Here is a 15,533-nt window from a genome sequence, read left to right on the forward strand (position 1 = left end):
CAACCGCTCGTGGCCAGGGTCGCGCAGGCCTTTTCCGCGAAACTATTCGATCGAAGGACCGAGATACATTGTTGGGCCTGTTGGCACTTCGGCTTTCCCGCGATATTGTTTACAGTTCGCCCGATACCTCTTAGGCCTTTCGTCCACGATACTACACAACGTTATGACTCGTATTGTTGTGCCTTGAAGTGCCAACTTTGTTTTGGTTTGCTAGGTTCCAAGGTGAACAAACTCCGGACAATACATTATCGCTGTTATTTGTAATCGTCGACCGGAGTTACATGTGAACTTTTTGTAATACCACCGATCGATGCAAATAGACGAACGTGGTCTCTAGGACGAATCATTATAGCGAGTCGTACGGTCGAATAACGAGCGTAGAGTTGAATAGTAGCATTGAGAGAGCGTAGACTATTTCTGTACTTGTATTTAAAGTGTATTTAATATAATCGACTATTACAATTTTATCATTCGTCTCTTTAATAAACCGACACGTAGTGATAATTCAGTTATCTAGAGCTATTATAGAAAACAATTTTTGAAGCGTTAATTCTCGTTTAATTTGATCGATTCTTTTAATCTCTTAGTTCGCAGCCGACGTTACTATTTAGTTGGAGATGCTCCAAGCATAGTATTCAGAAACATTGTGCAGTGCATAGTAAAGACGACGACATGGATAGGTTGGTAGAAAATCGTATTCGAAGAAGGCGATTGAAAAGTCGAAACAGGTAGCAACATGGTCTAAATCAGGACGATCGCGGATCGCTAAAGAGACATCACCACGAGAAAAACACCTGGAAACTATTTTCACCGAATCGAATTAGGCGGTCGTGTTCTTCATCGGTAAGCCATCCATTCAACAGTTGCCACATTCGATTTCCAGTCACGTACACCCTCGTTTTTCTCACTTTTCTCTCTTTTTTTTCATTTTTTTTTTTTCTCTTCATTCTATAGACTCGTATTCCACCGACAGCTTTCATCCCTCGATGCTTTCTGTTCGGTCATTTCCCACTTGGCTGTTGTTTCAGAAACTGACCACTGAGTTTACGTAATTCCTCTTTCTCCTTTGAACAAATTCTCCGCTTTGTTACCCGATAATTAATATCAAGTTATCTTTCTGCAGTCTACCAGAAAGCTCAATGCGATATTTGCAAAGCAAAATGTTTATTCTGATATTTAATTTATAAAGCTAATCGTAAATTCTTCTTTTCAATGAGGAAAAAGAGAAAATTATAAATAAACGAAAGATAAGAACAATACAATAAACAAAAGGGAGAAATTTGAACACATCTGAAATTAGTATTACAATGATTCAACGACAGCTAGGTTTTAGCAATTTTACTTCTACCGAAAACACATCTCTTTCCTAGCGAAGATATAAATCCAAAGGCAGAGTTTTCACAAAATACGATAGAAGAAGAGAAACGGAGCGCTGCAAACCGTTTCTAAAGATCCATCTATCAAACAGCGTTCCCAGCCACACACACAATCAGTTCAGTGCCTTCTATTCTCGCAACGAATGACCAGAAAATTTCCCATCCATCAATCGTGAGAGGTAAGAGCTCCCAATCCGTTCAAGACGTTCGCGTTATGTTACACAGGCTTGCTGCCATGCTAGGAATACGTATGATCGTGTTCAATGTAAGTTAATCAACAAGAAGAGTAGAAAAAGATAGATAGTTAGAGAGAAGAAGAAGCGACACGGTGAATGTCACGAAGCTGCGGATTCTGGATTCGATCGGAAACATCGGATCAGCGCCTCCTGTGCAAAGACAACCAGCGTTCGCTCGGTGCACGATTTCGGTCGCTCGACAGGCAGTCACGTTCGATGAAACGTGCACGGCATCGAGCAGTCTCGGGCGTTGTCGTAACGTCAATAAATTTCAACCGATATAACACGCCGCATCGCAGCACGCCGACACAGATCGTGCAACCAGCTCCTTGCTATCGAGTTGCCAGTTGGCCAGCTGCACGGATTTGGCCCGTGAAATCGAATCGAATCGAATAAGGGATCGAAGCTCAGCTCGGTGTTTCGCCGACTCAGAATCGCTATTCGCAATTTGTAACCTGCTATCGCACCTGTACGCGCCATCGTCGATGATTTTGAGACGTCGATAAAGAGTCAGAGAAATATATGCTCGTGTATGATGGAAACTATCGAATTTCGAACAGTGTATTATAAAAAGCGTGAAAATAAAATCGCGATGTTTGGGAAATTCTTTGTTTCGAATTTGGAAAGTGCAGGTAGGAAAGAGTATTGATATTACAAAGCGAGTAACGTTTCCCTGAGAAACTTTGCCAAGTTCTGGGTTAGAGTTTCCGATCTCCTGCGGGACGACTCTTCCAAACCTTACAAGTTTCACCAGTTACCGGGTACTTCGATACTTGTAACTCGATTGATACAGTCTCGCGGTTTCCCCGAGTGGTTTTCGTTAGCATTGACCGCGGAACTTTTCGTTTCGACGTTCGAACATCGAGAAACTGCATTATTCATCGTTTAACGGTATCGAACTATTCTATCGGAGAATCGAGATGTTCGACTCGGATGGAATTTACATGTCTCCTTTTTTTTTTTCTTTCTTTAAGAAGCTAATTTACAGGAGGAACAATTAAGGAAGATACGAGGGACCGTGTTCTTGCGTTGTTCCAACGAGAATAAAAACGAGAAGCGTAGTCTTTTGTTTGGCGGACACAGTACCAGGACGGTGGCGTTTGTTTCGTTCGCTTAATAGACGAGCCTCATTTTCTGGCAAGAACTCTGCTGAATCCTTCTCGGTCAAATAACCATAAATTCCGTGTTTCACGTTTCTTAATAATCCTGGTTTCGAGAGGGTGGAATTATCTAAATGAAATATTCAAGAGGGACCACGGTTACACGTCCGCCGCGGTTATTGTACGTGAAAGCCGGTGACAAGAACGAATGAAGCTCGTTTCCAAGGGCCGCTCTTGTTCCGTTGGCTTAAGTAAAAGGTGGAAAAAACGAGGAAGCGAAAGAGAAAACTTCTCGTATTTTATCAGCCCACTTAACAATCCCCTTCATTCCGCCGCGACAAACTGCCGCGAGGAGCCGCCCTTTGAAGCTACAACTTTAATCAATTTTACCCTCTCTTACTCCATCCTGCTTTTAATCCTGAACGTTCTGCCTCCAAAACAGGGTACTCGATGCTCGTCGATGAATTAGGTCCACGTTTGTTTCTAACTCTATCCACAGAGAAGTCGATATCCTTCGACTTTTTTGCTCAACAAATTTATTTCGCCGAAGATGATTAGAGGAATGCAAACTTTTCAGCATTTAGCCAACCTCTCGCTTATTTATAATAATTCTTTTGAATAATTTCAGGTTATAGTTTTCCAAACGTACAAAGCAAGCACAGGTCAACGCACCCTAGAACAGGCGATTTTTAATGTCCCAAAAGCCTCTCTCCTTTTTTCTCTCGTTATTCGGATTCGAGCTTACGACGAGAAGTCTGAATTCTTCTGGAGCAGATCGGTCTCCTTTTTCGTTCCTTTCCGTGGCTAATTGGTATGAAAAATAGCGGGAAGAAGAATGCCGGGAATTATTGGAATTGAAAGCTCTGCCGCGCCTCTTAATTACTAGGCCTGCACGCTATTGGCGAATTCAGTCGCGCATTCCGGACCAGTTCCGAGGAAACTAACGAACGTACTTGGCCGACTTTCTCTACACTTTCGCCAAAACTTTCGTCCCGTACATTTCGTTCATTACATTCATCGCTTATCATCATTTTTCTGAACAGTTCTTTTTTTTTATCCTGAATTGCTTTGGTCGCGACGTATTCTCGTTTCGAAGATGGAAATTTCGTTAACGAGAAACATTGTGAAAATTGTATATGGCGATATTTCTATCGATAAAATTTAATTTTCTAAATAATATTACAATTTTATTGCTACTGGTTTCTTTAATTCGAATACTTGGAATATACGGACGGTGAATTAACTTTCTTTCCTTTCTTATAAATTTCTTTATTCAGGACAATTCTTGGTTCAGAAAAGAGAAGGGGGAGGACCGTTTAATTTCAACGACTAATTTCGTTTACTGAACCTTTCATTTAAATCGGTAACTAGGGCTGTTAAACTCGGCTTCACAAAGCTTTACTCGGCTTTACGAAGTCTTTAAACAGCTTTAAGAGACTCGAACTTGGTTATTTCTCCGAGTGCTTATAAAGCGTTCAAACACATTTCTTCGCAGGTTCGATATTAATTAGGAGCAACACAATTACTTTTTATTAATTGGATCTTTAATATTTCGATATTACTCGTGAACTTCTTGATCCAAGTTCTAATTACGAACTGGACGATGTTGTAATTAAAAATAATCACGTTTTCAGATTAATTAGCTTTGATGTTGTTTAAAAGTATCTCATAAGAGGATCTGCGATCTATTTAGCAAGATTTGTAATTATATTGAGATATTCTGAAGTTCAAACGCTTTTCGATTACACAAAACTTTTGTGACACGTCGTATTTTGTAATTAATCGTTCTCAATCGTATCTTTCTACGCCAATTGCAAATGTTTTCAAATAATTTCAGCACAAAAATGGTACAAGTGTACATTTTTCTAAAGAAATGTGCTAAGTGCGAGATGGTAATAGATAAAGTTTGTTTTTAAGTCTATTTTGTGTTTTTAAGTCTACCTGTATAATTTCTAAAACCTGTGACTCTTCTATCGTAATAAAATTTGCTTCTCGTTGTTTACGTCGATACTTGGTACATCTTGCACAATGATTTTACCAGCCGATAACATCAACGAATCGACAAGTAACAAATTGCGATACAAACGTCAGCACGTAACTTATACGCTAATAGTTGTACAGCCAAGTTTTACCTGTACGACTGAACTCAATGCAAATATCACAAACTCACCTTCAGAATCCGAAGTGTCAGAGAGCGGTGGTTCGTTGGCGATGTACTGACGGCCACTCAGCAGGTTGTTCTCGACGATCGGTCGTTTGTCTTCGAGCTGCCTCCTGAAGCCGCGATGATCATCCTGCAACGCGCAAGAAAACGTCCACGTGAGAAGGAAGCATTCACGCCCGAGTTGTTCGTCGCTCGCTCGTACACTCGACGAGGTAAGTAGGCTAATTCGCGAAGCTTTAAACGGCAACGTCGAGAGCAACGGCAGAGCCATCGACGTCGTCTACATTTCGTCGCGTGCATTCGTAATTTCGTTTGACAAGACATCGTCGTGACGGCACGCGTCGCGCTGACGATTCCGCACCGCGAGCGGCTAACGAGGAGACGAAAGAAGAAAAAAGAAGGACGAAGAACAGGAAGAAAATGAGCTGCAACTTTCACGATATCGCGTAGCCTGACGGCTTCTCGTTAACGAGATTATCCTTTGCTCTCGCTTCCGCGAGCCTCGAGAAAATTTAGACACCGAAACATGGTTTTTTGCAGTACGTTCCTCCGCTCGCTTCTATCTCGTTGGAAACGGCAACCAGCGATTTTTCCCCCACTTCTCGAGCACGGCCTCTTTTCTTTCGTACACTCTTTCCTCCCATCGTCGCCGGACTGGCAACACCGAGAGGGTGTGTCTTTCGAAGAGCACGTGAACGGCTCCTTTCAAACGACTCGGAATAATTTACCTACTTTCGTTGTTGCGACAACTGCGGATCCGCCTACATACACACATAGGCACGCACACGCACAGTGAGATCCTTCAGCTTTCGGAGGGATGACGATGAAACGGCGCGTTATTAGCGCCGATTTAAACCTTCGTGTTCTCGTTTAGTCTCTCGCGGAATTATTTCGGCTGATGCGAAATTGCGGTTACGCGCATCTCCCAACATTTCTTTCGCGAATGCTTCTCCTTCTCGTTTCTATTTGTATTTACCTTTCACGCCGCGTTTAAACTCGTTTAACGTGCCGTTCCACTAGCAAAGGTATCGTAGGTGTGTAGATTAATCGTTGCCGGGAATGAAATTTTTATATTTCTTACAAATCTCAAACTCTGGGCAACTCGTTTTTTAATTAGAAAAATATTATCGCCATTTGGTACGTCGGTTATTTTAATTTTCCCTATCGTCGCTGTGGAATAAAATTCTTTCTCCCGCGAGAGAAGGGACCAAACACCAGGAAAGAAGTCCCTAATTCCTTATTTTCGATAAACCCGATGAAATCGTAAATATGGTCACGCATATTGACCGAAAGTATCACGTCCACGTGGAAAGTTACACAGCAACGCGTAATAACGAGCGAAGAAGTGGTCCACTTCTTTCGTTTCTGTGCTATTCAAGGAGATTTCTTTTAGCTTTACGTTTCTTGCCTCTTTCAACTTCTTGTTTTCGTTCTCTTTTTCGAAATGAGTTTCATACATTATTGTTCGTATTCTATTAAATAATCATCCTCGAAATCATTGCCATTCAAGCGTATTCTACTTGCACGAATCCACGAATCCTACAATATTATAGTGTTTCAACGATTCGGGTCTAAAAACGAATATGCAGAAGCTAAATAGTTGACGAAGGATTTCGCGGCGAAATAAGGTCGATTTGTTAGCAACGAAATCGAGAACAACTAAAGCGTCGTTCGTTTAATTGAGCCACTAGACGTTTTCTAATTGGCCACGCCGAGATAATCGCCTTATCGTATTGGTTATCGGAATGACGGGTTAATTACGCAGGGTGCATCGTAGCGACGTATTCAGCGAGAGAGTAGCAGCACGTTGCATTCAATGTTGAGGGATTTCCATCATTGAAACGAGCATCGTCTATTTCACGAGGTCGTTAAAAAGCGTAATGATCGTTTCGTTCGTCTGTGTGCGCGCGTGAATACATGCCTCGTCCTCCCATCTAAATTTATAGATAACGATAGAAAATGGGCCAATTTTATAGTCACTTAAACTTATTTCCACCACTCTAACAATAGAACGTCTGCCAATGTGAACCATCGATTTCGATGAAACTTACGCACAACGTGGATTTTATGTTACAGACTTCTGGCAAGCTTAACCGATCTTCGATTAAACAAAGAGGTAATTTCGCGATATATATGTATATCCTAGCATTGTATAGAATTCTTACATCATCCACGTTTTGGATGGTTTCACAATGGCAACCGAATATACACATTTTCGAAAAACGTCTTCGCGTGTTGCTATTATAGGAAGGATTTTAACACCGTGGAGAGTAATGTCGCGTATTATGCAACGTGATTATCTGATTTAATCAGCGGCACGTTATGTGAAAGAATTCGTGTCATTATGATTCGATGTTCGAAGAACGACGAGAGGAATAAAATCGTATACAATATTGCATGACATTAAAAAATGGTATTGGTATTATAGGAGAATAATATCAAAAAATTATCATCGAAGAGAACTGTTGCTAAAATACAAATTTTGAATCTTACTTTGGATTAATCCAACGCGGCCTTTTAAATTTAATGCTCGCTATGACCTACTGGTAGAACGAGAGAAACACCAAGTATTTTTATATTCATCTCTCAGGGTAAAATATTTCCATCTGCTAAATGGTGCAAGACTTTTACGCAACGCTGTACTAAAAAAACGGACATTAAAAACGTCGTGGCGCATCTCGGAACACGCTTCCCGCGGCACGTGAAACTTTCCCAGACGCACGATTAATCGTCGATAATTCGAGAAATATCGGTAATTAAAGAAACTCGAATTTGCCAGGATGGCCCGGAGAAATGGCGGCTCTTTGGCGATCGATACGCTCGTTGAAATCAATTCCGAGCTGCGATAATCGTCGTTTCGTGGCCCGATAATCGTCCCCCGTCGCGGCTATTCCTTTTTGCCAGTCGTGTGTTCGATCGATTTCGCGTTAAGCAGCGCGATTCTGTGCCGGATCGTTACGTCCGAACAACGGCGACCCGTTTACGACGAAACCGCGTTTTACGTATGCGCCATTCGAGGTGAGCCGTCGCCGATTTCACGCACGAATACGGTACGATAAAACAAGCCGCCGATATGTTGCGTGCCACACACAGCTATCGATTCCACGATCCTCGATCGTCTAATGAATTCCATTCACGAACACGTATACCAGCGCGTGACATTTTCAGCCGATCCGATACTTCGACACACGTGTTATTCGTCGTTTCAGCTATTTCGAGGTACGAAGCGGATATTTGGTAGCAAAGGAATATCGAAGAATCTTATTTAGATGGATTTTAGAGAATGAATCGCTGCGTGTAAGTGCTGATTAATTCATGTTGCATAATGTATAGTGTATTATACGTCGTACTCAATGAATAGTATAGTATATGATGAATTCTGGATAGTACACAATGCATAGTGCACGGTACATTATTCAGGATTCACGACGCGAAGTGCATAGTGCAAGATATATTGTACAGGGAACCAGATACTAGGTTCTGAGTGTAGATTTTAGAGCAAATAGGTTCAAAGTACAGGATGATGGCCACCGATGTGTGATCGTGCACAGTATACCTTTTAAATATTTCACATTTCACTTAGTTGTGAATAAATATATATTCTTAAAAACGTATGTAATCAAGTATCATAGAGAGGACTGAGAATCGTGGTTTTACACATCAGTCTATCGCTATTTCTACTAAAACAGCATGCTCTGCGTTTTATAAACCATATTGCAATGAAAACGAGCTATATGTGAGGCCACAGTCTTACATAAAGCCGTGGCGCCAGGTGACGCCTCATAATTTGCATAAATTATTGCGCCGCGTCGTTCGTTTATGCGCAATTATTTGTGTACGAATTAGAACGACATCCGCGAAGCCATATCGCGGAAATTCCGGCATTACGTTGCCCACTGTATTGTTTAACTACTATCCGGTAACGGAGAGTTCTCGTTCTATTTACTCCTGGCACGGTCATTAGTCGGCTGCATTTGCGTCTCCCTTGGGTCTTCTCGCTGTGGCGTTAGTTTGCGACTTAAAATTACGCGTTGCTGTCCGTGAAATACTCGAGTACCGCGAAACTCCACGATTTTCGACAGTTCGGCGCATCTTGCAAGCATCAAGCCGATTTCTGAAGATCGACGAAAATGGTAGGCTGGGAATCGAAATCGACCGAAACTGAAATCGATGAACGAAACGAGAACTTCAATTCAATTCGCAAACAGCCTGGCAAACAATTACATCCGAACGTGGGACACAATGAAATTTCCTCGTTTCACGGCGCAACAACTGCTGGAGTGGCATTTTGGTATTTCGAACGTCGCACGGTGTGTACAGATAGTGCACGCGTGGCAGCTGTATATCGCTTCGTCGATAATTACGTCGATCGGCGTTGAAGACATTTAAAAAAGAGCGTTTCGACCAAACGGTGCTTTAAACGACGATATTTCAAATATCTCGACAATATGATAACAAACCGACTTTAAATTTAGAATTATTTGATCTTTGAAATACGAAATATGAGATTCGAGATTTGCGAAAACTTGCAAATTCGAAGCTTAAAATACGATATTCCTGACTTTAAGTCTTTAACTCTCGCTATACGAAGATACATGGTTCTATGTACCGATCTTTTTTGAATTTCATGCATAGCAAATGCGACATCGGTGTATCGCGTATCCCTGAAACTCGCTTATTGTTTGTACCACCTGTATGCTGCGATCTTTTTCCTCTAACCCTCCGTTTGTCGTCCCTATGTACCGACCGAACTAACTGATATTCGCGTGGAATACATTACGCTTTGAAATCGTTCGAACGTTGGTGTTCACATGCATAGAATTCTTTGTTACATGGCTACTGTTTTAACGATACCTTATGCTGGTATGCTTATGGAAGCTTTGGAAAATAGGACAAAGAAAAAAGAGAAACACGAAGAGTAAAAAGATGACAAAAAATCCGATGATTTAAATTACATCACGTTTGACCCTCGAGGTAGCAAGTTACGAGGGAAAACCTTCCGAGATAATCATTTGCAGGGTAACATCGCCGGATTCAGCTGCTTGCAAGCCTCGTGCAACAACCGTATCCAACGTTAGTTACCTTCTCTTCCCCGCATCAATCTCAAAATACACGCTCATCAATCAGTAGCATCGTGGGATCCCTCATCTCGATTCCAACGGTTGAAATTGCCTCCGGAAACCAGCCTGTTAAACGATCCATCGCGACTTACTTTATCGCCTACGGTAATTAGCAGTCTCCCGTTCGCGGCTTTCAATCGATACTGTCTCGGGGATCGAGCTTATTTATTCGCCCCCGTAATCGACCGACCTCGTTAAACCCGGATATTCAACGGATTGAAAACGCCCGCCACGCGTTCCACGAGTCTCGAAACTCTTGTTCCCGATTAATATCCGGCCGATTAGGGCTTCGGTTCGCGATAAGTAGGGGCGCAGGTGTCGTCCGTCGATGACTGTTCGTGAGCGGGATCGCGGTACATGCACCTTATCATCCCTGTACACTCGCAGCTCGGTAACATGCACGTTCTAATCTGGATTAGTCCGAGCTAGTCCGTCTTTGTGCGTGGAAACTGGGCCGCCGGGGGTGGTTCGTGCTCTCGCCATCTCCTCCTCCTCCACCTCCGAACCCCTTTCGGTCGACGACGCGTGCCCCTTACTTGTCAGTGTCCACGCACACAGCGCCACCCTAATTGCGTCATTTTCGTGTAATCCAGTCCATTCCAGTAGGTTACGGGGCACGTTTCAAGGTACACGAGCCTATTTGCCTCGACAAGATCGCTTCCGGCTCAAGATGGGCTTCCGGCTCAAGGTGGATTTCAAGGTATCCTTGGATACTGTATATTAATACTTTGGAAACTGCCGGGAATAACTCGATCTTGATACAGTTTACAGGTATTGATCGGGTTATGTTTTAATCGGAACTTGCTTTTTATCAGAGACGAAACAAGGTAGGAGATTCTTAAGGAATATGCCATATCTAAGGGGTTCGGCAATTCGAGTTTTGAATTTATTGCCTTTGTAATCAGTAGGGCTTGATTTGAGCAGCGAGTTTCAGGTTTTCGTTATTGTTTTTTATTCTTGCCCAGATAAATCGTGATTAGAATTTATAGAAATTGTAGCAACTCTTGATAACAATCATCTGTGTGTATATTTTGGTATACGATACGGCCTAATAGTTGCAGCGTTAACCAATTCTTAAGATTGGAACAGACCCTACGAAATTCGTACGATATAGTCCATAATAATCCCAAGTTTCTCGATGATAATTTAAGCACAAGGGGTGATTTCGTAATATGAAAGAGTAACAATTGTAAAATACTTACTTCTTGCTTCTGCAAAGCGGCCACGTCTCCACAGACAGGTCCCAAACCAGTAAGTTCGGTGTCTTTTCTGATCACCCATTCGATGAGTTCACGCAAAGACAATAGAAGAGCGTTCCAGTGTTCCGTATTGCTTTCTAATCGATTTCTGCAACAACAAAGAGGAGATAAACGTTATAATTGCGATGCATAAAAATGTGTGGATATTAAAACCGAAACTTCCAATGTGAAAAACACAGTGAATCCCGCAGGGAGGTGTCCATCAGAGCTGAAGTCGCGCAGGCTGTGCATAACTAATGCACCAGCTGCGAGAACGACGCGGAGGAAGCACATGTCTGGCCGTAAATACTGATAAGGGGCGAGTAGAGACGCGTCACAGGGTAAAGAAGTATTTATTCTCCGGAGAAAGTGAAAGAAAGCGAGAAAATGAAAGAGGTCGGTGATGAATGGGAAGGAGAGGGACGTCTGCGTGGGTGGAGCGCAAGAAAAGCGGTGCTTGATGGGAGGGGAAGATATTCAAGGTGAACTATGAAACCGAAAACAGGTGGAACAATGAATGAAAAGAAGAAACGAAGAAAATTGTGAAAACGTCGCCCGAGAAAGAAAACCTAAGAACAATAGGAAGAACGCAATTAAATGTAACGCACAAAGCGGGATAAAATAAACGGACGCTCAAAAGAGAGGTTAAGATACCTGTCCGCTTTATCCGAGACGTAAGGGAAACAATGAAAAATAAGAAATACTCGAGGCAAATTTGGCGAGAACAAAGCGATCGTGGAAACTTATCAAATCGAAAAAGTTGCAGTGCAGTAAGACAGGAAGAGAAATGAACGTTAACGTAAGTATATGCCAGTAAGAAAAAGAAGAAGAAGAAGAAGAAGCGTAGGAAGAAATAAGAAAGAAGGAAGAAATAACGCGAGGCGGTTATTGTAGTTGACGGAACGTAAGGCATGGACAAAATAGGCAACCGGAATGAATAAGAAGAAGAATGGAAGAAATAGAAGGGATTGAAAGGGAGGAAAGATCGAAGGATGAGAGGTGGCTGGCAAGGGCAGGGCAGGAAAGATGGCGCTCGGGATTTAGATTTATATTCCGCCATTGTTGTACCGTCGTCGACTGGAGCAGTCTCTCACACCCTTAACAACCAACTCCTGTCTTCCCATCCCAGTCGCGCACAACCCTCCTTTTCATCCACGAAAGCCGCGGACCCGTCGTCTGGTATCGCGAAGGAACAGACCCGCGGCCGGATATATTGCAGTTATTGTAACGTCGATGAAAGTCCTGCGGAATTCCGCGACGTAGCTGTATACTTCCGCCGATCCGACCATACCGTCTCTATATGTATATATATCTTTAGAAATATGTACCACGTCGAAAGGTATTGTGCCTTCTTCCCTCGCGAGATAAGGAAACCGGGATATATCGTCCGGACTATGGTGAATACCTGTAAGAAGGATAGTTGGTCTGTGTGTTTCCCCTTTTCCCAGCGCGGGCAAGACCGATGCCGAACAGAAATTTGACCGATGCGAATTTATCTTGACGTTGAACAGCACTCCCGTTGAAAACAAGCCATTATTCCGAGATCGATGGTTTTAGTTTCTCGACAGCGGTTTCATTCCTTTCAGAAGCCTCGAGATGGAGTTTCGTCTTTATCGATATCACGCTGATGGCATTTGTGTCGTAGACAAAGAGGTTTCTTGTTTGATCGGTTAAGCTAAGTCGGCTTGAAATCACCGGTAATCATTGGACGAACAACTGAGTCGGTTAGACAGAACTGAAGAAGGGCGGTAAGAAATTCCAGCATCCTTTATAATCCTACAGATTATTACCTATCCAAACTTTACCAACATAATTGAAGAGACTCGAAAGATTTCATCGATCACTCGGATATTAAACTACCCCATTTCCTGATCCTATCTAAACAAACTAACCGCGCCGTCGTTCGGTTGATCGAACGATCGTCTGAAACAGCACGGATTTGCAAAAACCGACGTGCTGATTTTCCTCGGATGATCCTCCTACTGGAAACAAATAGCCGTGCGCTGGATCGATACCGAACGATGTCGGCTGTCTAACCGACGCTGTCGCTCAACGATTAATTGCTTCGAGTTTGGTGCTGCTTGATTACCACAGAATGCAAGTAAGACCGGTATGGAAAAAAGAAGGAAGAGAGAGGGAGGGAGGAAGAGAGAGAGAGAGAGCACAGACTTTTTCGGGTTAATGGAACATCAACGTAATTCGTGTTTGCATTAGAACGTTGCAGTCACGAAAAATAGTTCTTGGAGAACGTCCATTTGCGCGGTCGTCTTGCGACTGACACGAACAGAAGGGACCTTTAACGTAGACGGTATACTTCACGTTCGTGCGATCGCATTTCAATTGGATAGGTCCACGAATACCAGAGCAGAGGCCGTGTTCCATAGCTATACGTTGAATACACTCCTTTTACTCGATCTCCGCGACGTACCGACCTAATGTAACATAAATCACTAAGAAATTCTGCCAGCGAACAGCAACCCGACAAGAAAACGTTTTCTATTCTGCTCCAAGCGAACAGAATTCTTTCAAGGGACCATCGTATTCGCGCGATAATTTACTTTCAGTTCGATTCCGGGCGAAATATCGACGATATCGTCACGACCAACGTTTTTCTCATATCGGGAACCATCTCTATCATTTTCGTTGATCGCAAGGAATCAATCAATTTTTTGATATTTTCGTGATATTTGCCTTGGAGAACTCGAAACTTGAAACAATGGTTCTAATTTAATTTTTTAACACGTTCTATATCCCGAAGACCGAAATTAGAAAATCCGCTACATTCGTAATTTCACCTTTAATATTACAGTGACGATGCGTTAAATTCGCCACGAAGAATTTAAATAGTTTCGTTCGTTTATTAAAATATACGCGTTTATTAGGACGCGTTGGAACAAGCGCGGCACTTTATTTATTACCGTGCGCAAGACGCAATTTCATCAGGCAGTGAACGTGTTAATCAAATTTCCTCGTTGTCCATGCTACAAATCGCTACGATTTAAATTTCCTGGGATGAAAAACAATTTCCTGACAAATTTTCAGACTGTGTTCGATGAAAACGTGAAAAGTATCGACGTAGCCTAGAAATGTAGAAAAGAGAGTGGCGAGTGGGACACGGCGAGGATAAAGAGTCGGATTGGATTGGGGAACTTCGAACGATAACGCGGTAGAGAGCACGGAACTTTTGATTACGGCTCGATTTTGCGCGCGAGCGGACATTCGGAATAATTAAAACGACGAAACGGATGGCAACAAAATGCCCATGAAGGGGCATGGACACAGCCATCAGACCGATTTCAGATAAGCCGGCTTCCGCCATCAAGGCCGCTGAATTTTCATTTTTTTCTCTTCTTTCTCTCTGTATTCTCTCTCTCTCTCTCTCTCTCTCTCTTTGCCTTTTTTCGAAAACTTGCCGTGGGAAGCGTCACAGCTAATCCCTCGCATTAACGAATCCCATTAAAAAAAAAAATTTTGTCGCGCTCGTTCTTCCTAAATCTCTGCGTCATGTTTTTGCGAGAGAGAATAATGTTCATCCTCGTTACGATTTAACGGAGAGCTAACTCGCGGATTGATGAAAGAAGAACAGGAGTTGAAAGGTGAAATCGATGCACCGTCGAAGATACTTTGAGATTCTTTGATGGATAGTTATTAATAACTGTCTTGGGAGCTATACTTTCGCTTTGAATATATGAAAGGACGTTAAGAAGTAATAGCGTACGAACCTTCTAGAAATAAAAATGGTTCAAGCTTTAATCGAGCTCCGCCTTTGAGCATAATTTCTCCATAAATGCAACTATACAGTACGATCGTGCATGTTTCCCGTAGAAGCGTATTATATTCAGTTTTCCAACGTAATTGGTTTCTCGTATTATTTCTTGTATATGTATAAAATCAGATTATAAGAAGGGTCAATGTGGCTTTTGAGATCTGAGAAGAAGCACATCTTCATTAAGACTCGTAACTGGGATTGAGTGGGAGAATTTAAGAATTTATAGAAGTACTCGAATGCAATCAAGTTCGAAGAAGCTTGGAATACCCCGCGAAACGAGCAAACTCGTTTACGATGTTTTCCAAACACCTGCGGAAATTAACGAGATTTCGGTATAATTTACGGATACAATGGGGATTATGAGTTAACGGAGATTTCAGAATCGCACAAAGAGACTCTTTCGCTGTATCGCTTCTAGTTTGGATCGAACTTTTAAGGCGAGTTCAGCGTTCAGATAACAGTGAGGTAGTAATAAATTAAAAAAGAAAAGAATTAAGTCTCGCACAAAGCGTGCAACAACTCTTAACTCA

At 42.4% G+C, this 15,533-nt stretch overlaps 1 protein-coding gene across 10 annotated transcripts in view; it reads right to left on the reverse strand.

Annotated features, from left to right (window-relative positions):
- Positions 1 to 15,533, reverse strand: part of LOC126919089 (dystrophin, isoforms A/C/F/G/H) — a 434,304-nt gene that overhangs the window by 61,412 nt on the left and 357,359 nt on the right. For all 10 annotated transcript variants that reach the window (XM_050727761.1, XM_050727759.1, XM_050727760.1 and 7 more), the window contains 2 exons: positions 11,199 to 11,343; positions 4,883 to 5,006 (listed from right to left, as the gene is read on the reverse strand). In XM_050727761.1, the coding sequence (XP_050583718.1) occupies positions 4,883 to 5,006; positions 11,199 to 11,343 (269 nt within the window). The remainder of the gene's footprint in view (positions 1 to 4,882; positions 5,007 to 11,198; positions 11,344 to 15,533) is intronic.

Source organism: Bombus affinis, chromosome 8 (assembly GCF_024516045.1).
Source record: "Bombus affinis isolate iyBomAffi1 chromosome 8, iyBomAffi1.2, whole genome shotgun sequence".
Classification (NCBI taxonomy): domain Eukaryota; kingdom Metazoa; phylum Arthropoda; class Insecta; order Hymenoptera; family Apidae; genus Bombus; species Bombus affinis.